This window comes from Dipteris shenzhenensis, chromosome 16, assembly GCF_047967505.1.
Source record: "Dipteris shenzhenensis isolate YYH24624 ecotype China chromosome 16, Dip_SZ_1.0, whole genome shotgun sequence".
Lineage (NCBI taxonomy): Eukaryota > Viridiplantae > Streptophyta > Polypodiopsida > Gleicheniales > Dipteridaceae > Dipteris > Dipteris shenzhenensis.
Genome location: NC_141611.1, coordinates 10,074,510 through 10,097,495, shown reverse-complemented (window position 1 = coordinate 10,097,495; position 22,986 = coordinate 10,074,510). Strand labels below are relative to the sequence as shown.

Sequence of the window (22,986 nt, the reverse complement as noted above, 5' to 3'; positions counted from 1 at the left end):
TATCAGTTGTAGTCCAAGCATATAGACTTGCAAGTAATCGGCTCCAATGAAATGAATGTGAGACTTTAAGTTGACTCTCACTTTGACTTTTTACCAAAAGGGGTTGAATAGTAAGTGATTACTCCCACTTGTCATTTGTACAAGGCAATAATGTATGGTTGCATCTGGTTTACTTAAACATTTTATTTGAGTTGGGAATTGGTCCAATAATGAAGTAGGTTAGATTGTTTGCTAGGAAACACACACACACATACTATCCTTTTCCCCTTTTGTGTTTATGCATTCAATTTTTTCCGTTTTTGAAAACCTTCTTTGATGACCTTATCCCTAACCTCTCTTATCTGCCCTTACTTTAAAACCCCCTAAGCTCCCTCTCTCCTCCTTGTTTCCCTAATCTCTACTTGATTTCTCCCTATTTTTTGCTTATTTTTTCCTAAGTTTCTCCTCTTTTTTTTCTATTTTCACCATTTTTTATTTTCTTATTTCTCCCTAATTATTACCTATTTCTCCTCTCCCACTTTCTCCTCTCCCTTATTCTCCCTTATTTTATCTACCTTTTCCCTAATGTTCCCCCCTTTTTTCCCCTATTTCCTTTTCTCCCAAATTCTTCCCTATTCTTTGTCCCTCCTAATTTCCCCTACTCTTCCCCCCCCTCCCCCCCTTCCCCACTATTTTTCCTAATTTCCCATATTTTCCCTAACTCTTCCCTAATTTTTTCCTTATCTTTCTCGAATTTCCCCCTATTTTGCCCTTTCTCTCCCAATTTCCCCTAATTCTCCCTATTCCCCCTACTTCCCCTATCTCCTAGTTTTCCCTATTTTCTCCTCCTATGTTTTCCTCTCCCTAATGCCCCGCTTTTCCTACATTCTCCCTAATTTTCCTATTTTTTCCTCCTAATTTCTAGCTATTTTCTCCTTAGTTTTGTTTTTTCCTCCCTATTTTCCCTATTTATTCTACACGCATCTAACTAACTACACTAATAAACTAACTAATCCTCCCAACTACCCTTGACTCCCTTACTTTCCCGGCCTCTTTCACTACCTAATCATTCCCCTATGCCGACTGAGTTCCCCCCCCAAACCCTGTCTCTCTCACCCCCTAGCTAGTCCAGCCGGCACTACATTATGTGCCCTGCCTCCTACCTCTACTATTCCTTCCTGCCCCTCATGCCTACAAATTGTCCACTCCAGCCATCTCCATCCGCCCCGCATGTACCTTTTCCACCCTCGATCCCTCGACTGCTGTGCTCTCCCTCACTGAGCTCTATGTAGACTTTCGTGCCTCTTGGCCTCCGTGCGACTGCTCGTGCCACTACTCTCCTGCGACTGCTCGCACTACCGTGCCTCCCCCACTGTGCGCACTTACACAGTCTTTGACCGTCAATGCCTTCATTACTCAACCGAAATTATGAATTCACAGGTTTCTTTTTTGAGTTACTTTTTATTACTTCTTTGTCTCTCTCCCCCCCCCCAATTTCCTTCTTCATCATATTTTTTCATCCTCATTCTTTCTTCTCTGTTCTTTGCCTCGTTATAATTTCCCTTTTAGCCCCTCCTACCCCCCCCCCCCCCCCCCCCCCTTTCTTGATACTTATATCTATTTTCCCCCTTCTCAATATTTATATCTAATTTCCCCCTTTCTATATTTACATCTAATTTCCCCCTTCTCAAATATTTATATCTACCCCCCCTCTACCAAGGACACCCTCCCCATTGACAAGGGATCATGTGGGTCACTGGGGACCCTTGGATCCAAACCCCATCTATGGCCCAGATCAAAAGAACCTACTACACGAAAAATAGGCCAATTGGGTGCTAGGGCACTGTGGGGCACGGGGTAACCTTTGGATCAAGCCAACAATTAGCAGCATGTAGAGGCAAGCCAATTAGTGGCACCGACAAATGGCAAGCAATGACATCATGGCACGTGTTTACTCATCGGGCTGACGAAGCCCTAACCCAATGGATAGTCAAGCCACATGGAGTGCAAGCAGTGCATCACAAAGCTGCATGGTGGACCTGCTAGGACATGGTGACACAAAGGACAGACACGCAAGGTAGAGCTAGTAGCGGTGGCGACGGCTATTGGCAATGTGGCACTATATGTGCACACCATGGGCACATTCAATGGCATTGACAGGCAGCAAACCGAGGCATATCACAGAGGGAGGACCTCATTAGATGGCAGATGTTGCATAGACAATCTGGCCCACGAGGTGGATCTGTGTGGGGGATTGCACGGACATATGGCGACGGTCGAATATCTAACTGGATCTAGAGTACAAGCCAACCAACTACTTCAACCAAGGCAATGTCTCCAATTGGTAGTTCGAGGAGAAGGGTGATTAAGTTCCCACTTCTGACTGGCGCCAACAGAACCAATGACCAACCCAAACATTGACCATGAATAGGCAGCCAACACATGACTTGCATCTAGCAGGGAAGGAGATGGATCCAACGGCCAGTGACCATCGTCTTCATCTACAAAGCATAGCGTCATCGACCAGAGGAGGTTGCTGAGAATCAAAACGTAGAACAACATGGAGGGAGCTCGAGTGCCCAGTGTGAGATCAGAGCAAAGCAACGGTGCGACCAACAGAGGTGTGCTATGAGGAGGTGCATGCTCTAGAGCTTCAGTGAGATGGACTGAAGCTAGAGGAGAGTAACTAGGGAGAGTTTGAGGGCACCTTGAGCACTGTAAGTTTCTGCAACTTGCAAAAGGCTCTCTATAAGTGAACTTCTCCTAGTTGAATCGTGTCGCCCCTTCGTTCTGGTGTTTGTGTTAAGCATGCATGAGTTTGGTGATCAGTGAGTGTGTTTTGTTTCCTTGCACTTGAGTCGATATGTGAAGAGGTGGTATGAGTCTATGAATGAAGAGCACGGGATCAACAAGTCTGTGTGGTGTCAAAACTTAAGAGATGTAGAAGTTACGACAAATGACTAGAATGTTGTAAGCATAGAGATCACTGAGAGTGTGGCCATAACTATCTCCACCATCATTGTCTTCGTCAAGTAAGCCACCGGACCTATGTGAACATTGAAGGGTCTATCTTTGCATTGGAACCAGTAGCTCAGTGGTCATGATAGATTAAAACTAAGTGCTCTGGTAACCCTGTCAACCAAGCATGGCCGGCTCACTTGGTTAGCTAGATGCCTTCATAACGAGTAGACACTGGTTCAAACCCTCGACTGTGCGCTCATGAATGGAATATTTTGGAGGATCTTCCCTTGACCCAACCTAGCGTCGGTGAGGTGATCGTTTTGGTCCAGTTACATTCGATCCAGTTAGGCGCACAAAAGATATGCTATAACGATGTGGTAGAGGTCAACTTACGAGAGTGTATCCCAATGGTGAAGGAGTTTGTGTGTGAGGAAGAGTGGAGGGGTTCAATCCTCGTGGGTGGTCTATGAGAAAGGTATTGATGGAAAAATATTCACGGGTGCTTACAACTACATGGCAAACTGAGTGGTTGATGGACACCTGTGACTTTTTTCCATGTGGCAGATCTATGAGCCCGGCGGCTAGAGTTCAAAAGGTTGAGGCCCTTACTCTTTTGGTGCGTGGGCGGTATCAAATAGTCCCTATTCAAAAGAACAGATATAATGACCATGACTTAAAGGCCCAATCCAAGGGCAGGGATTTGAATTATAGCAGAGATTGACGGTGCAGGTTGTCTCCCCGCTACAAGAAGGCCAAAACCTTGAAGAGGCTTGTACATAGAGTGTCGCCCGAAGTCCACGAGGGATAAGGCATGAGGTCGAGAGTCTTTGGCCAACTCAGAGTTAGAGAGAGGCTTCCCTTCTTGCAAAGAGATCCCATGAGGGACACACGGAAGGTGAGGTATTATTTTTTCGATATTGCATTACACAAATGCATCACATTCATTAGTACAATGACATTAGTGGCAAAGATTTGGGTGTCTGACATTCTACACATCTTTTAAAGATTCAACATAAAAGAGACTATAACCTTAAAAAATCCAAAGTGACTATAACCTTAGTTTTTATTCTAATTTGTCACGAATGACTTCTTACAGGCATCCTTTTTTTGCTTTGCAATGCTATTTGAGTTATTACTATCATTTGTCCAATGATAACTACCTCGCCTTAAACAAGTCCTTGATGCAAGATTTTCCATGTGGAACATACATGCTACACATCAATGTGTGTATGTAACGTCTTTGGAATGTAACTACTTAGGAACATATATAGCACAAGTGATTGTGCAAGGAACATTTTTGGCACAAGTAATTGTGCTAGTACCCCATCAACATTTCCCACACACACACACACACACGTGTCTATGTGTGTGCGCACACGTGCATGCGTGTGTGTGTGTGTGTGGAAGATTTGACAACACCCCTTTGCATAGTCAAAAGACAAAAGAGCGAAGCAAGACAATGGAATATGACTAATTGCATTAACGGAAAAGTTTGTACAAGTCGGTGAAACCCTCTTTATAAGGAAACTAGTAGTGGGATTTTTTTGTAAAAAGGACTTTGTGGAAATTGTTTAGAAGTTGAGCTTGGATAAGTCCTGGCAAGCATCACTTTTATTGAAGAGGGGAGTCTGCCTACCTGCCACCATCCAACAAGAAAATGTGGTGAGAACTTGCTTAAACCTTAGTTGGGAAGACAGGTGTCATAAACACCCCTAGGGCCCTTGTTATCGGGGTCACAATAAAAATAAAAACTTGCAAACTTATACAACTCAATGTATACTTATAAATGCAAAAAAGACGATCTATTTAGGGAACCAAGTTAATTTGAAAGTAATGTGAATGGGACATTTAAGGGTAGGTACAATGAAGAAGAGGGGGGTTATGACATAGATGTGTGTGTCTAAGGAGAGTTTAGATAAAGAGGAAAAAAGGGTTTTGAAAAAAGGCAATTCATATGTTAGAGGAGAGTAAGATTAAAGGAAGGAACGAACCAATTTTAGTCATGAGACCAAAGAGACAAAGGGGAAATAAAGAGAAACAAGCTTATTCATAAGAAAAATATAAGAGAAAATCAAATGGCGAAAGAGATAAGGGGGACTAGGGAGATAAGGGATAGAGAAGCTCGGACGAAATGGATGGAGTAGTGAATATAAGTAAAAAGGGCTAGAGAGGCTAATAAGTTAATAGATATGCTAAATAGAGAGACTAGATGTATGATTATTAAATAATAGAGAGGCTAGTAAGTTAAGAGAGAAGAAGTAAAAGCGGAGGGGTGGGGTAAGTACATAGAGGTAGGGAGGTTAATAAGTTAATAGAGAGGCTAAAAGAGAGAGGTTAATAGGTTTAAAAAGGTTAGAAGTGGAATAGGTTTAAGAGGTGGAGAGGTTAATAGGTTAAAAAGGTTAGAAGGGAAGTAAACATACTTTGTAAAGGAATCATAGAGGGAAAGAATTAAAGGAAAGAAATGAGCATGGGGGTAGTAAACTTAAAGGAGGAGAGGAAGAGATTTTTTTAATTAAAAGGGAAAAAGGCACAGAGATAATGAAAACTAGTGAGGTGAAGGGGGACAAGCGTTAGATTTAAAAACCCGTGAAATGAAGAAAGGAAGGGTGTTTTTTAATTTAAAAAGGAGGGCGTAAATGAAGAAGGGCATTAAAGCATGGACCTGTCACCTGTGAGTCCAACGAGGGCTTGGAGGGAGGTGGTGGTATAACCGAGGGAGATTTTCTCACACGAGGTAGGATAAAGCGTGTGTGTGGCCATCACGCAGACTCCAAAGATTCTAGAGAATGTGGGCACGGCCAGCAAGGAGCAGAAACTGCAGACGGACTTGGAAGGCAATGCCAGGGTCCTAGAGTAATTAAGACAGCGTCTAGAGGTAGACTGTAGAGGCATGTGGGGGATTAAAGAAGGCGAGCGACGGGTGTACAGACTGTAAGAGAACGTAGGGGGGAGTAAATGAGTAGAAGAGGGGGGGGGAGGGGGCAATGACTTGGAAGAGGTGAGGTGATTTATAGGTAACGAGGTTTGTTAATCGAGGAAGAGAGAGGGTCGGGGATGTAGGGAGTCGGGAGAGATGAGGAGGAAAGGGGGTTGGGCTTTAGTGGATAGATTCTTGTACAAAGGTTTAGAAAAAATAGAAAATAAAAAATTAAAGGAAAGAAATAAGAAGAAATTAGGAATAGAGAACAAAATAAGGAAAAAAGCAAAAATTAGGAATTTTCTAGGAAAGTTTGCAAAAAAAACCTAGGATACATAGGAAATAATTAGGGAAATTTATTAGGAAATAAATAGGGGGAAATATATTAGGAAAAAATTAAGGGGGAAAAAGGGGGAAAAGAAAATAAGAAACAATAGTAGAAATTAAGAAAGAAGGGAAGAATATATTAGGAAATCATTAGGGGAAGAAAGGGGAAAATTTTAGGAAAATTAAGGGTAACTAAGGAGGAATGGGGAAATTTGTTTTCAAAGGATTAAAAGGAAATTTGTATGGTCAAAAAGTAAAAAGGAGGATAGTATCTGTGTGTGAAGTTAGGAACATGAGGGTAAACAGGGGAAAAGTAGCTAAACAGGAAATTTAAGAGAAAGAGACGGGAGAGAATCCTAGAGAGAGAGTGAGGGAAAAATTCTGGAGAGAGAGAGAGCCTTAGCTACTCTCCTCTAGCCTCGGTCCATCTCATCGAAGCTCTAAAGCATGCACCTCCTCGTGGCACACCTCTGCTGGTCGTGCCATTGCTTCACTCTGATCTCACGCTGGGCACTCAAGCTCCCTCCACATCGTTTGCATTCTGATTCTCAGCAGCCTCCTCTAGTCGATGACGCTATGCTTTGTAGATGAAGACGATAGTCACTGGCCATTGGATCCACCTCCTTGCTCGCTAGATGCGAGCCATGTGCTGGTTGCCTATTCATCGTCAACATTCGGGCTGGTCATTGGTTTTGTTGGAGTTGGTTGGAAGTGGGAACTTAATCACCTTTTTCCTTGGACTACCAGTTGGAGATGCTGCCTTGGTTGAAGTTGTTAGTTGACCTATACTGCGGATATAGATAGCCATTGGGCCATTGCCATGAGTCCACACAATCCCCCACACAGATCCACCTCGTGGGATGGACTGTCTGTGCGGTAGTTGCCGTCCAATGAGGTCCTCTCTAAGTGATACGTGCCGGCTCACCACCTGCCGCCACATTGCCAATAGCCATCGCTACTGCTCTGTTGGCTCTGCCGTGCATGTCCGTCCTTCATGTCACCACATCACAGCGGGTCCGCCACATTGGTTTGCGGTGCACTGCTCGCATGCCATGTGCCTTGATTGTCCGCTGGCTAGGGCTTCATCATCCCAGCGAGTGAATGTGCACCATGACGTTGTTGCTCACCATTGATCGGCACCACCGATGGCTCTTCTCCGCACACTGGCATTGGTTGGTTTGATCCAAAGGGCGCCTCCTGGCCCACTGAGGGCGCCATGGTGCCCTAGCACCCAATTGGCCTATTTTCCATGTACTAGGTTTTTTGATCTCATCCGTCGATGGAGTTTGGATCCAAGGGTCCCGAATGACTCACAAGGTCCCTTGTCAAAGGGGAGGGTGTCCCCGGCCGTTACACCCCCCCTCACTTTTCAACCTCGTCTTTGGAGCCGGGGATTAGGATATAGAGAATTGTAAGTGATTAGTTGATCTCGTAAGCATCAAAGAGGTGCCTCAGTCCTCCAGCTGTTGGACGAAGCTGGCTGGCAGCACTACCGACAAAAATATATCTGATTAGGTTCGAATTGATTCAAATGATCATGGTGCTATAAAATCTCCTCCAGGTCCTTGGACTCTCTACAATCCACAACCAGAGCCGATCCTTGAATCTTCTGATGACATTCAGGACCTGGGTCTTCATGGATTCCTTTAGCATTGATGCATGGAATACTGGATGCACATGATAGTGCTCTAGGAGTGCCAATTCATAAGCCAGCCAATTCGTCTCAGGATGCGGAAAGGTCCATCATACTGCCTTGTCAGCCGGTGAGTGATCTCGCTTGGGTACTCAAATTGGTCCGGGTCCAAACTTGAGATATATGCAATCACCTTTAGTGTATTATTGTGGCCGTTGCTTGGCATTGTACCATTTCTTCATTTGCTTCTACGCTTTCTCAAGCCTTTGGACCCATGTTTCATGAAATGAACCTCCTGTTGGTGATACACCTCCAACACGTGGATGTATTCATCACTGCTTCTCCAGGTGCTAGGGGTTGATACCCGTAGGCCAATTCAAAGGGAGAGAAGTGGTAGATGCATGTTGCCATGTATTGTGGCAAACTCAGCCACATCCAAATATAGCACCCAATCGGTTTGATCTACTTGTATGTAATGACGAACATAATCTTCTACGAGCCGATTCACACATTCCGTTTGCCCCTCAGATTGTGCATGATACGCACTGCTGAACTCCAGTGTAGTGCTCCTGTGAACCTTCCATCCCGATCATAAACTATCTCCTGGGGCAATCCATGATTCTTAACTATGTGTTTGAAGACCCTCTCATTGGACTAGTCAAGAGGAGAGTAGCCCAAAGCAGGGGGGGTGAAAACCATTGTCTATACTTATGTAAGAATAGAGTGTTTATTAGAGCCAGATGGCACCTTACAGAGGAACCCTTCATTTGTGCGGATCCATTGCATGTTTAAACACATGACTGAATGGAGGGCTCTTCATGCAACCTCTATACCTACAATGGGTATGGCCTTCCAAAAATTAGGACACTGATAGCAAACTACCTAGAAACACATCCACCTATTTGATGATTGAATGAATGGGGGGCTTTCTATGCAACCTTATACCTCCATTGTCTTATAAACTACACGGAAACCTATCCACCCAATTGATGAATTTACTTCCATTTAGCTCTAGCTCCCACAATTTCACAAACAGAAATTCTAAGGGCTAGGATAGACTAATTTTTTTGCAAGCTTTTTGTTTTGTTTTGAAAGCTTTTGTTTTGTGAAGGTAGTTACACCCACCTGGAGAACTCTCTCCCCCCACCTTATGTATTCGATGCCACCTTACATTGAGAGGTGCCCATCGCTCGGCGTCCAATACAAGAGCTTGCTTTCCATGGCAAGCGAGCATGCCCTTCATACCGAAGTCTTGTTTTTTTCTCTTTGCTGCCCAGCGATGGGCACCTTGTCGACTAGAGAATTTTGGGGTCCCTCCACATCTAAGCTTTGTGCCGATTCAATTGCATTTATGTCAAGGCGCATTTTTCCACAGCCAAAGCTTGGGGTGGGCGATGTATGTGTAAAGCGTCTGCCCATGAAAAACCGACCGTCGCAGTTCAGGTGCCCCAACAATGGATAGTTGCTAGGTAGGAGGTATGGAATCCCTCCGTTCTTGGAGATTAACGAGATAGATAGCACGGATGGCGTGACTCCTGTGCGACTTTCAGGCAGGCGCTAGCGGTTGTGAGGCAACACTCTCGTGAGGCAACACTGTAAAAGCATCTTGAGCACGAGGCTAAGACGTGGAGGAAAAGTGAAAATGATGAGAGCGAGCGTGGAAGGGGGGGTCCAAAAGTTTAAGGATAGGTGTAAATGAAAGAAGGTAAGAAGATGGCTTTTGGTACTCCAAGTCTTCTTCATCATTCATCATTCATATAACAAAAGGCTTTCTAAACTTCGTTTCTGTATTCCGCCATAGCCATCCTCTCTCGAGCTTCGTCTCCGCCATAGCCTCTCCTCCCCCCTTTCCTTCTCCTCCTCCTCATGGCCCTCGACCTCGTCTCCATCGCCCCCCCCGAAAATCGCCCCAAAAAACGCCCCCGCCTCGCTTGGGATGACCCCGGCCCTTCCTTCGGTGACCCGATCCGTCGCCTGCCTCTCCCCCCCGCTCCCCGCCTCTACTATGTAAGTTTCTTCCCCTCCCTTCCGATTTCTGCTGCCCTTTTCCTTCTTTTTGCCCTCTGTCTCCGTCCTTGCCTGCCTTGGACTTTCATTGGGAGACGGATTTTCCATTCCGATGCGATTATTTAGGCGGAAGAGCTAGGTTTTGGGATGAGAGATCGGCATTCTTCTGGTGGGAGGCAAACTGTTCATAGGAAGGAAGGGTAAATTTGATGCTCGGAAATGGATCGCTGCCTGTGTTGTAGGCACAGCCTGCAGTTTATATTGGCCAAAGTGCCCACCGTTCTTCCGAGACAGTGACGGGCTCTGGTCTTGCCCTATCTTCTGCTCTTCTGAATGGATCTACTCGAGCATCTCCTCCCTGGCGTGCAGATGACAAGGACGGGCACTACAATTTTGAGCTTGGAGAGAACTTAACGCCTCGCTGTAATCACATACAAACTTGGATGTCTCCTCAGCCGCTCATGATTCTGTAGAATTGGTGGTTGTCGGTTTCGGTATTAAATTATGATGTTCGTGTAAAGCAACTTCTTGGGTTGGTTCGGTTAATTTCTATTGCATGAATCTCTTGCTCTTGCCCATGTGTGAGTTGTTATCTCACATGCTTTTGTTTATTTTCTAATTCCCCGAATTTCTGTTTGTTTGTGCGGTGTCCATGTTGCAGATAAAATCCTCAGCAAAATGGGAGAAGGTGCTCTTCTGCTTCTTGTCATGCTTAAAATATTATCAATAGTACATTTAGCTGCTTCCCTTAGGATAAGTAGATTTTTTTGCTAGTGTTTTGGTTGTAGGAGCTCCGCTTTTGCAGGGTTGTCTACCCTAGTCTTTGATTCTGTGCGAGCGCTGTCCCTTCTAGGTTTGTAGGGTTGGACTTATTTTTTTATAACCCACGAACCCTGGACGCTTATGCATGGCTGGGAGCATATTTTAGCGTTTGTAATTCTGAAGGTGCAATATGTTAGCTAGTGATCTGATGGAGTCCATGTATTGTGTGTTATAGTATTGTTTAGGAAAGGAAATTGTTTAGATCGAACCCCTTTATCTGAGTCTGCTGTGGGGTGCCTGAGCTCATTCAGTACATGTGGTGCAGGTACGTTTGGCCGTGTTTTGGAATGCTGGGATCGTGAAGCTCAAGAGTACGTGGCCATCAAAGTCATTCGCAATGTTCAAAAGTATCGAGATGCAGCCATGATTGAAATAGATGTTCTGGGTGTGCTTGCGAGAAGTGACAAGTCTGGTTCACGGTCAGTGGTCCCCTTCAGTGCAAAAGTGGTTCTAATGCAATAAATTGTCCGGCTAATCTGTCACGGTGGTTGCTAACGTATCATCATTTGTTACAGAGGCTGTGTCCAGATTAGGAGCTGGTTTGACTATCGAAATCACATTTGTATTGTAAGTATTTAGTCTGTACTCCCATCTTGAAGCGATAATAGCTGCTCATTTATTGATGGAATATGTGGTCTCAAAGTTTGTTTTGTTTGAGTTATAAAGCTGGTTTTCGTATGAACGTCCATTGCTGCACAGGTTTGTGAGAAGCTTGGACCAAGCTTATTCGATTTTCTACGGATAAACAATTACCGCCCATTCTCTGTTGATCTTGTCCGGGAGTTTGGCCGGCAGCTTTTGGAATCTGTGGCATGTGTGTTGCCTAGCTCTCTGGCCTTACTTTTGTGGCCCTTCTTAGGCAGTGAAATTGACGTGCATTTTTCCTGCCAGTCTTCTGGCTTCTTGATTCTGATTCTTGATGGCGGTTTAAGAGAGTTTTGTCATCTTTCGTTTAGGAACAGCTGTTTTAGTGAGATTTTCAAGCCTTTTGAGGATTTTTTCAATTATGCTGCTTTCGTGCAGTTTGTTTGAGGTTGTGATCAAACCTGCTGTGTTTTTTCTTGCAGACATGCATTGTCTCAGCCTGATTCACACGGATTTGAAACCTGAGAATGTACTTCTTGTATCTTCAGATTATGCTAGAGTCATGGATCACCAGGTAAAACATCTCTTTTTTGTTTCCATTGGTTCATTCTAGTCTTACTGTGGGTGTGAGTGTGAGTTAGCCTCAACTTATACCAGATGGTTTTCGTTTCCAACTTTGCGTTTGCTCTCTTTTGTGTGTCTGTTAGTGTGTGCCCATGTCTTTGTCTGTGTTGTGTGTGTGTGTCCGTCTGTCTCTGTCACTTTGTTTGTCTGCTTTGTAGGTTTGTTCTTTTAAGGGGTAATTTTTATCACAATAAATTATTTGTTTGATCGGATGCTTGTACCAACTGTTTTTGTACAGTTGGGGGCATTTTTGTGTTTAATCCCTGCTGTGTGAGAGTTCAGTTGTGTTGTTCTCTATCAGTCGATTGTGAATGATGATCTGTTACTGAGGATTGTTGGTTGCTAAACAGAAGGCTACACAGCATTCTTCACAGATGAAACGAGTTCCTAAATCAAGTAGGATAAAGTTGATTGATTTTGGTAGTGCTACATATGATAGCCAATATAATTGCTCAGTTGTCTCAACCAGACACTATCGAGCACCTGAGGTGATTTTAGGTCAGTAATGTTCCTGGAATATTTTGCCAGGTTCTCAAGTAAAGGATAAAGCTTTGATTTTTATCTTTGCTCAAGTGTTATCTACCAAGAAAGTTTGGTTTATGATGTTTCAATGCATTGGTTGTTAACACCAAATCATCACTTTGCCAAGCACGTGTATGCTTGGTTTCTCCTGTAAACAAAATGATTATCTTTGTGCCAGGTCTTGGGTGGAGCTATCCTTGTGATATCTGGAGCGTTGGTTGTATTTTGGTTGAACTATGCTCGGTATAAATCTCATTTGTTTGCATGTCGGCAACCTGTTGTGAAGTGCATAGGATCAAACTCTTTAAGGATGACATGTCGCATTAATCAGGGAACGTTCATGGTGTAGGGTGAAGCTCTCTTTCAAACACATGAAAATCTAGAGCATCTTGCAATGATGGAACGTGTGCTTGGGCCAATTCCCTCACTCTTAATCCGAAGGTCTGGGTATGTATATGCCATAGATATTGCAAACAATGTTCAGTTATGAATGTGGTTATTATGTGGGCCACTTGGAAATCTTGGGCGTGTTCTTTGGCCTCATGGCTATGGTCGTCGTGTCTTGGACACTCCCACTCATTTGGTTCATCCTCCCTTGCATTTGGTTCGTATGTTTGTGGGGATGAGTTTTAATAGATTGGGGATGCTGATGAAAGTATTTCTTTGGAGTATTGATTACTATGCTCAGGAAAGATTCCAAATTCTTCTCGTCTTTCTGGTAATATGTTATGTTCTTCCCAGATATTGTCAATCTGAGGAGCAACATTACCCTCATGATTTAGCTACTGGATTGAGCGTAAGTTGATGTCAATCAGCTTGCGATAGACAGGCCCTTCATGGTTTTATATGTTTTGTCAAAGATTTTGCTATTGGAATATAGCTTCCCTCTGTCTCCCTACTGGAATAGTCCTGACATCAGCCTTGTATATGACCAAGTCTGGCCTTGCAATTCTGACAAGCTTATTAGGGAGACCTCAATAGAAAAGAGTCTCGCGTGCCTGTGGGTGTGGATGATGTTTGCTATTTTGTTGCTCAACAGGAAAAAGGGTGCTCCTAAGGTCTAGGATGATATAGGTCTGGCTGCGCTTGTTTTACCATCTTAATTTGACTCATTTTTCTTACTCTTAATTCTGGCTACTGGAAGTATCTCTTATCTTTTATGTGTAAACTCTCTCGTTTGCCTTTAACTTAATTCTATTTACGCCTTGGTCAAAATGGTATCGAATTCTTAGCATGGAAAAGCCAAGGGCATTACTTAATTATGTTTTTCTCTTGATGGATTATGAAATATCTGATTAATCTGGGATGCCTATGCAATATGACATTGATGCGGCCTGGATGGCACCTGAGGGTTACTTTGTTCATCTTAAAGAGGGACTTCTGGTTGAGAAAACATTATTGGAATGTCAGTTTGAGTGAACATATATTGATTATAATTTACACACGGTAGTTACAGCTTATTTTGGCTGATGCTATGCGTTACCACTAGCATGGCTGTACACCATCTAAAAGGAAAGTGATATAAAACCAAATCTTCGTTAGCTTTTGGAAAGAGAGGATTAGCTTTGAGGGATCTGTTAAAAAAAGAGATTGAATGAGCTTTAACTAATATTCAGAGCAAGATCTCCAGATGAGGTTCTTGTTGTGTGAGGGGGGTAAATTAGTCCTCGGAGTTCCTTGCACTTGTGGCAGAATGCTGAAATGCTTACTCGGCCTCAGCTTTTGATTATAGTTTACACACGGTAATATATGTAACTGCTTATACTTATTTTTGCTGATGCTATGCGTTACCACTAGCATGGCTGTACACCATCTAAAAGAAAAGCTATATAAAACCACATCAGCATTTTGAAAAGAGAGGATTAGCTTTCAGGGATCTGTTTAAAAAAAAGATTGAATGACCTTTAACTAATATTCAGAGCAAGAGCTCATACAATTAGTCCTTGGAGTTCCTTGCACTTGTGGCAGAGTGCTGAAATGCTTACTCAGCCTCCTATGTCTAATGATTGCCCTTGGTTCTGGTGGAAGCATGGATAGTCTACATATTCGTCAAGAGCTACTGGGTTGTAGGAATGGAGTCAGTAAGTCTCCAAGGCACCTCGGCTGCTAAATGGCTTGTGCTCATTTGTTTTTACAAAGCCATGCCTTGGTGGTCTGCACTAGTCTTCATAGGTCATTTGGTGTACATACTATCAGCACTACTGTGTCGTGAATACGAGGTCTATGCCAACTCTCAGGAGTCCAAGCTACTGTCCCCTCCAAGGTAAGTTTGCAGGATGCTGTTTTGTTACTTGTCATGTTTATCTCCAAATAGGTGGCCCAAACGTTGGCAAAATATGATTGAGTGAATTAGTGGGATGTGAAGGTTGACGCTAAGTGAGGTATAATTGCTAGCTTTTTAATTGGCTTGGCTGATTAAGACACTGTGCTCTATAGGCCCAGGTGAGGAGTCAGTCTTGGTCCTCTTCTTGCTTGACCCTGTGTGGATAGATTTAGAGCTCCTCTCCTGATTTATGTTCTTTTTCATCAGAGGCTAGGTGCATACTTAAGCTACCTTGCCTTTGTGTATGCTTGTCCATTGGGTGCATGGGTTAGGCTGTTAATCATGCAGTAACTGAAAGGCGTGTTCTTGAGTTGAGACATTTCCTATCGATACAAGATAGTGGCTGTAAAATTTGTTCTATTTGAGTGATTTTCTTAGGAAGCTCATCTGTAAACAGCAGACTACTTGGGCGATTTTTACTGGATATCCATTCCTGATTTTGGTCAATTGTGGAATATTGTTTTACATGTAATCTGGTTTGAGAGATAACGTGCTAGTGATAAAAAAGGTCAGCTGATTACAGTATTTTGATATGTTTTACTGAATTATCGTTCACATTTTGGATTGTCCAGTCGGAGAGCAGAGAAATATTTCAGGCATGGCGGTGAATTGAATTGGCCGCAAGGGAACACCTCAAGGGAAAGCATTCGAGCTGTTCGCAGATTACCACGGCTAAGAGTACTCTTCTCTCACAGGCTTGTGCATGTGTATGCGTGTACCCATAATTGATCCGCCTCTGTAACTGCTTTACTGAATGTCAACAGAGGGGGTGTGAGGGGGAGAGGGAGGGAGGGAGTGGCGTGGAGGGACTGGCGTGCTAAGGGGTGTGAAAAGGCTCCTGTTACGACCCTTGGCATATGCAACGAGTCTGCCTAGCCTGAAGATTCTCTTTGTCTTTTATCTTAATGCCTGAGCTTGATGGAGTTTGCCTAGGGCGGTGGAGATAGATGCTGTGATTTCCTAAATGCCTAGAAAGGCAAAATATAAATCAGATCTTTTTTGGGAATCTCTATCTTGTATGTAGGCGGTGTAACTGGATTACATTTGTTAGATTCTTTCTAGCAGATTGTCCCATGGTATTAGTATTACAAAAGAGTTCAAGAGTGTTAGGGTTAGTATCTGACTTACGAGAGCAATGGGATTTGAAATGGATTTCTTCTCTTCAGAGAGATGTATTGGCAGGCAATTTGTTTTTGAGCAAGACCGATATTTTGGTTTGGACGACTCTAGAGTATTGAGTTTTTGTGTTTGCTTGAGAGAGGCAGGCAATTTGTTTCTGAGCAAGACCGATGTTTTGGTTTGGACGACTTTAGAGTATTGAGTTTTTGTGTTTTCTTTCTAGAGTTTTTCCCTTTCTATTTGTTCTGTTTCTCAACATGCTACTCTTCCGGTACTTTGTGCAGAATCTTGTTATGCAGCATGTGGATCATTCAGCAGGGCTTCTCATAGATTTGTTGCAAGGTTTACTCAAATATGACTTCTCAGAGAGACCAACTGCCAAGCAGGCTCTGGAACATCCTTTCTTTAGAGGTTCTTCAACTAGATGATACTATAAATGACTTCTCAGAACTGCAAAAGCAGGCTCTGGAGCATCCTCTCTTCGAGTTTCTTCAAGGAGATGCTGCATTCAAGTTTCAAATTGTTGTGTTACTGCATCGAGCACAGTTGATTGAGGTCGATGTGAGGAGTGTTTAAGACAGGAAGTGAGAGCTCTCATCTGACACGTAGATTTACCTTTCTTGTACCATGACTGCTGGGTTAGAGCTTAGCAGTGTTGTACATTAAGACTTTTGGGTTAGCCTGATGGGTCAGGAAGGTATAAGCACCTTGAGAGACAGCGTGAAAGCTTTGTAAAGAACCCATTCTGCCTTCATTTTATCAAGTTCCGGCACATCCGAACCGGCCCAAGTAAAAAGAGTTTCTTTGAAGCTTATATGCGGATTCTCTGTCAGGAGGATAGAAGAGCTCATGCTGGGCGAGGGGTGTTCACATGGTTGGACAATGTATGCAGGTTTCATAAATAATTGTAAGATGATGAAGCTAATAATTTATGCTATTATCTCATGTACTATTTGTCAAGATCTTAGCTTTTGCAACCGACAAAGAACAGAGTAAATTACAGTTTTTTAATGAAGAGGAAGGTTGCCCTGCATTGTGCTTCAAGCTCTTCATATCTGGAGCATGCCAAGTTGGCTTGGCTGTTTGTATCATGTCCAGTAGTAATAGGTGGAATTTGTATAGTCTGAGCAATACATGCTAATATCTCTCATGTCCTTAAAGTGTTGCAGAGAGCAGATATGTAAACTTATCCCATTTCACAAAATGAATCGGTGATTTAAAGAGATCAGACCCAGCATATTGATAGCCTTTGTTTTATTTTATCATTAAATCTTACTAGACCTACATCTCGTGGTTGCTTTTAATGCTCTTTGTTCGTGGAGTTGTGATCATACCCTAAGACAGTAGTTTATGATATCTGGAAGCATCATGACCTACATCTCTTGTGGTTGCTTTTAATGCTCTTTGTTCGTGGAGTTGTGATCATACCCTAAGACAGTAGTTTATGATATCTGGAAGCATCATGGGTCATAGAAGTCCGTTTCTATGTTTGCAAACGTGAGAAAGGATCCTGGGGTGTGGAGTGGCATTGTCTTGCACTGTGTGTGCAAGCACTCCATTTTGGTTGCGGCTCGGTGCATGCATTTGTAGTTTTCTCAAAAGTGGTATTTCATCGAGATAATGGTGGTAGAGGAATGGGTTGAGAGTTTGTATATCTGAGAATCTTTTAGTTCGAGGCTCCAAAGTGTTGTTCTAGCTGGTGGAAGCGACAAGGATCATAAGAGTCCTGAGCTATGTCTGCAAAAGTCATGGGGTGTGGAGTGGCATTGTCTGCGTGAAAGCACTCCATTTTGGTTGCGGCTTGATGCATGCATTTGTAGTTTTCTCAAAAGTGGTATTTCATGGAGACAATGGTTGTAGAGGAATGGGTCGAGAGTTTGTATATCTGAGACTCTGAGCTTGACGTAACCATGTTTTAATGGACATTGCAATGGTAAATTGATGTCCTGCTTGGCATTCAACACCATCCCTAAGAACTGAGCTTTTTGTTGGAGTACCAATAGTGGAAATTTTCTTTCATGCTGCTTTGTTCTTGAGTTCCATCCAATCTTCTTCAGTGTTTTTACATAATTACGTGTTGGTGGTGTTAGTTCATTCATGGTGGAGAAGAGTGATTACATCCCCACATTGTCTATGATACAAAACTGAGGAATTTTGTGCTGTCACGAAAGACACATTCGACACCATCCCTGAGAACTGAGCTTTTTGATGGAGTACCAATAGTGGAAATTTTCTTTCATGCTGCTTTGTTTGAGTTCCATCCAATCTTCTTCATCTTCAGTGTTTGTACATAGTTACGTGTTGGTGGTGGTAGTTCATTCATGGTGGAGAAGAGAGTGACTACATCCCCACATTGTCTATGATACAAAACTGAGGAATTTTGTGCTGTCACGAAAGACACATTAAGATGCTCCTTAGATTCCAAAGCATTAATTGCACACGTACTTGTTTGAAGTATGTCTTACGTCAACGCAACACTGTTTTGTTTGAGTGTTCCATGTGTCTCTTGGCTGTCTTGGTTCTCTGTTCTAGTCATCCTACTTTTTGCTTTTCCCTTGAATGAATAGGTACCTCCAATAGGTATCCTTGGGGGTATTAATTCATTTCTTTCGACAGGAAGGGGGGGGGGGGGAGGGGTGTAGATGTCGATTAACACAGAGGAAGGCGCAGATGTTGATTAACGTGATTGAAGGTCAGATTGATTAATGTTAAGGCATATGTCTGTTTGGGGGGGGGGATTAAGTGCGATTGTCGGTGGCTTCTTGAAGAAACCACTGAATTTGAGAAACTTCTGAGTCTGTTCTTATAAGAGGAGGGGGGGGCGGGGTAGAGTACAGGCAGGGGGCTGTGAAGTCTTCTCAATACAAGGAGGAAGGAGGGGAGCAGGGGAAGGGAGGAGTGGGAAGGAGGAGGAACGGAGCAGAGGAGTGAGAAGAAGGGAGGAGGAGTTTGGAGGAGGGAGCGGCGAAGGGGCGGAAGGAGGACGAGGAGTGGGGAGGAGGGAGTGGAGGAGGGGTGGAAGGAGGAGTGGAGAGGAGAAAGCGGGAGCAGGAGGGCAGCGGGAGGAGAAAGCAGGCTGTGATAAGGAGTGTAGATAATTAATAGGTTAATTAGGCAATATAATAGGTTAATTGGCGAATGCGAGGGGGAGTGTAGATTATTAATTGAAATGGGAGAGGAGCTGAATACGAGAATGGTGCTTGTAAATTGTTTGTTGTGATTCAAGTGTACTCCCAAATTCTTGGAGGACAATGCGTTGGTTTAGGTCTCAAAAGGAGTTGATTTGTGGTCTTTCAACCCCTTTTGAAGTGCATGTTGTCTCGAGTGCTTGTTGGTTGGATCTTGCCGTATCATGGGTATCTTGACCATGTTGCTCTTCGTTGTATTTGTCCTCCAATGTTCTCAGCCATCGGATATTTTACCAATATGTCATGGGCCCTTGAGTTGTATGCTTATCCTTTTGAAGTGGCATACTTATATGTCAGAAGCCTCCGAGACTTGTTGCAAAGGACCCCCAAGTACCACCCAACGCGGTCAGGGGAGTCTGGAATGGGCTCACCCCATTACACCACTAACTGCCCATTGTGGGTTTAAAAAGTTTAGTGCCCACCCATGGGCACCCCTTTACACACTACCCAATAATGGTTTTGTAATTTGCGGGACCCTAAACTTGGCCCACAGAAGGGTTTTCCAAGGGTAGGACGTGGAGTCCATGTAGAATTGGAAGGTTTGGTCATGGGCCGTGTATGCGTAACGAAATGCTTGCCCTTGCTCACTCATCGTTAAAAAGCTCACCTCCTATTAGTTCAATTGACCGCCTGGCGATGGTGCCTCTAAGTTTGTACACAGCCTTAGGCAACGTGTGGGTGCCCCACAAGAGTCTTGGGCAATCTTGCATGGGCACACCCAACTCCCCATCGTGGTTGAAAAATTGAGTGCCCACCCATGGGCACCCCCTTTACACACCACCCAACAATAATTTTGTAACCCTGAGCACACATGTGATTGGCACTGCCCAAGGTTTCCCACGAAACTACAAGGTTTGGTCATGGGTGTTGTGTCTGTAATGAGATGCCCGCTTTAAAAACTCGCCTCTCACTCTGTAAATAACCTTAGTGGATGTTTCTATGTACGAAGCGCTTCACGACACTTACTTCCTAAGGATGTTTTATACAGCTGCCCATGCCCACCCATGGTGGCCATGGGCAGGCAATCTTGCTTGTCCATGATCCAATGGGGTGTACAAATGGTGCGCTAGTCTCTAAACACCCTTAGTGTATGTGACTTATGTAGTGGCTGAATCTTTTAGAGCAAGCTTTTGCCTAACTACTCAAAAGGCCCTCAATCTCAACAAGGGAGCATGAATCCTCGAGCGCATGGCCTCCTAGTTCATTGTGACATACATGAAATGTTTTTATATTTGTTGATAGAATAAATGTATAAATGTAATCAAGATTGTCTTGTATTACTTTTTGTCCTAGAGGAAAAGACAAACATTCAAGGATTTATGTTGAATTTATTTTCAATTATTGCTCCTACTTGAATGATAGGTTCAAAGTGGGAAACATGTGTAGGATTGTCATCATATATGATTTGCAATGGAGTTGAGTTGAATTATTTCTAGTATTCAACATATGTTTAGCAATGACCATATATAAATGGGCCTTTAAAAAAATGATGAACTCTATATAGAATAGCAAAGTGATATCCGCCATTCTGTGTTGCTAAAACACTCATGCATGTGTGATATTCATCTCAACTTTGTACATCTTGTAAGCCACCCATGAAATCCAAGGAGGGAAATGTTTATAAATAATCTATAACTTGTTTTTCATTATTTTGCAAGCAAGTAATGAATTATAGGATGTGTGAAGAATTTTAAAGGGCCAAACAAGTAGTTACCTGGTAATTTGTGACATGACATACGAGGTGTTGACGCAAGAGGCTATTAATCAATTCATGTTCTTCCATGAAACCTTATAATTTTAACTCGATATTGGTGGAGGTATTCACACTGACCAATCATTGTCTACAATAATTTTTTATTGTTTGAGCAATACCAAGCGTAAATACTTATATGTATGATAGCATGCCAGTAGGCAAAGACAATGAGTATTTCCAAGTGTATAATATGAGGTATGTATAATACAAGATATGTATGCTAGCATGCCAATAGACAAATAAAAAGAGAAATTGAGATCATACAATTTTGAGTATTTGTAATAGTATCTGTCTTTTAGTACTTTGTCTAATTTTTCAAGTTTTTGTAGGTCAAAATATTGTTTCCGTATTTCCAAGAGTAAGTATGTGTGATAGCATGCCAATAGGCAAAGAAAATGAGAAAGTCAGATCATGTGATAAGTTTTGGTTATCTATAATTGTACCTCGTGTAAAAAAAAGAACAAAAAAAGTAAACCTATAACACAACATTATTAATCTTCAACACATGGTTAATCAATATACCATGTGAGCAGATCCTTACGAAAATACTTCAAGGTAGAAAGTTGGTACTGAAGGACAAATTGATGTAATGGGGTGTAGCAAGGGGTACAAGGGTTGTGTGTAGATTAGTGTGACCAGGTTTGGTGGTAGGAGGTTCTATTACGTGTGATTGAGAGATGCATGGGGCTGATTGAGAAATCAGTGGAGTGATTTGTGGATCTGGAAATGCTCTCCTTTGGGGCACATGCATTGCATCAGTTGCCCTTATAAGGGCCTCTCCTCTTTTGAATAAGCATCTCTTTTGTTCCATTTGCTGAATCCTTCATGCTATTCCATCGTGTGGTATCAGAGCCACATCCACCCTCCTTGAGCCCTCTTTGAGTGCAATGTCATCATCTTCCCCAAATGGAGCTTTTCTTCAGTTTCTTCCCATAGACTTTGCTTAAGCTTGTTCTCTCCATTCTCCGAGCCATTTCCCCTGTCTTTGAGCTGAAGTATCCTTGTGTTGGGGTGAATCCTTGGCTAGGAGGAATCAGACAATGGTTGCGTATTTTTCTCATGCAGACACGCTTTCCAACCGTTGAATATTCGCATAAGTCTCCTCGGAGGAACCACCATTCACAAAATGGCTCTAGCCGCTCTTGGGCGATGCTACAAGGAGCATGATGATTAAGTTTGAGCAACAATGGTCTAGTAGATGAGGAGAAAAGGCAGAAAAACCAGTCAGAAATGGCGAGTCTCTCTCAGGCGACCTGACATAACATTGCACCATTGTTTCCTAGGGCCTCCTCTCTAGTAAAAGACCTTTCATTTCACTGCAAAAGCCCATTCAATGCTTGCTTCTACAGCTTGAATTGCATCCTCCAATCTTTGCTTATTTCTGAATTCACAATTTGATAGTTTTGTGAATTGGAGGGTTGACCAAGTCAACTAGGATTTGGGGCTTCTTAGTTTGATTGCAAGAATATTTAGTACTGACTATGCTGGGGTGCTAGAGTTCAGCTATTGGACTTGTGGAGTCTCATTCAACTACAAACATTCTACTTGGTGTATTGATAGCTTTGCATTCATGGTTTTTGAACATGCCTTCTTCTTGTGGTTCTAGCAACACTCTATGTGTTAGGAAGATAAAGAAGAAGAAAACTCCTAGATACACCAATAGGAAGGTAACTAGACTCGAAGGCAAATCTGAAGTCCCTCACTATTATCAATATGCAAAGGACCTTGGCTTTTTAGATTTCATTGCATCTATATGGTGATGGTTCTTTTTGAATTGTAAATGGATTAGACACTCGTAGTTTTGGTAAGATCTTCCCTATGGCCTCCAAAACCAAGATAGATAAGTTTGAGGGAGAGGTTTTTCATACTTGGCAGACTAAAACTAAATTTATTCTTATGAAGAAGGGGATTTGGAATGTGGCTAATGGAAAAGAACCACTAAGGAAGGAGAAGCTTTATGGCTCCCTAAGGATGAAAAGGCACTAGCCATAATTGCTCTTGGATTGAGTGATTCTTTTATCCACCACATTGATGGCTGTGAGACTGCTCATGCTGCATGGAGTCCATCTTGAGCTTGTCTTTGGAGCACAAGGGAAGTGTTCCAAGTTTAGCTTGCTCATCAAATTCTTTGATCTGAAATTGGACAGAGGAGAATCCATCTCTTTACATTTAAACTCCATGAAGAGCATAGTAACTCAGTTAGCTAGCATCAAGTTTGATCTT

At 42.9% G+C, this 22,986-nt stretch overlaps 1 protein-coding gene across 2 annotated transcripts; it reads left to right on the top strand.

Moving 5' to 3' along the window:
- The first annotated feature begins 9,566 nt into the window (after positions 1-9,566).
- On the top strand, positions 9,567-16,907 carry LOC147892531 (serine/threonine-protein kinase AFC3-like). 2 transcript variants are annotated; one of them, XM_087387293.1, is made up of 12 exons: positions 9,567-9,827; positions 10,070-10,250; positions 10,489-10,515; positions 10,915-11,068; positions 11,165-11,216; positions 11,349-11,463; positions 11,717-11,808; positions 12,209-12,356; positions 12,559-12,623; positions 12,730-12,821; positions 15,276-15,381; positions 16,107-16,907. In XM_087387293.1, exons 1-12 carry the CDS (start codon positions 9,687-9,689, stop codon positions 16,248-16,250), a joined length of 1,317 nt encoding a protein of 438 aa, XP_087243419.1. In that variant the 5' UTR covers positions 9,567-9,686; the 3' UTR covers positions 16,251-16,907. The 2 variants fall into 2 exon arrangements, with proteins under 2 accessions (XP_087243419.1, XP_087243418.1); XM_087387292.1 differs by having other exon boundaries at positions 12,730-12,827; positions 16,107-16,902.
- The last annotated feature ends 6,079 nt before the right edge of the window (positions 16,908-22,986 follow it).

What these genes read in the sequence shown, in the direction of transcription:
- LOC147892531 (XM_087387292.1), top strand. Translation starts at nt 9,687, where the DNA reads ATGGCCCTCGACCTCGTCTCCATCGCCCCCCCCGAAAATCGCCCCAAA. An exon ending in TTTTGGTTGAACTATGCTCG is followed by an intron (nt 12,624 to 12,729) that starts GTATAAATCTCA and finishes TTCATGGTGTAG; the next exon opens with GGTGAAGCTCTCTTTCAAAC. An exon ending in GCAGATTACCACGGCTAAGA is followed by an intron (nt 15,382 to 16,106) that starts GTACTCTTCTCT and finishes TACTTTGTGCAG; the next exon opens with AATCTTGTTATGCAGCATGT.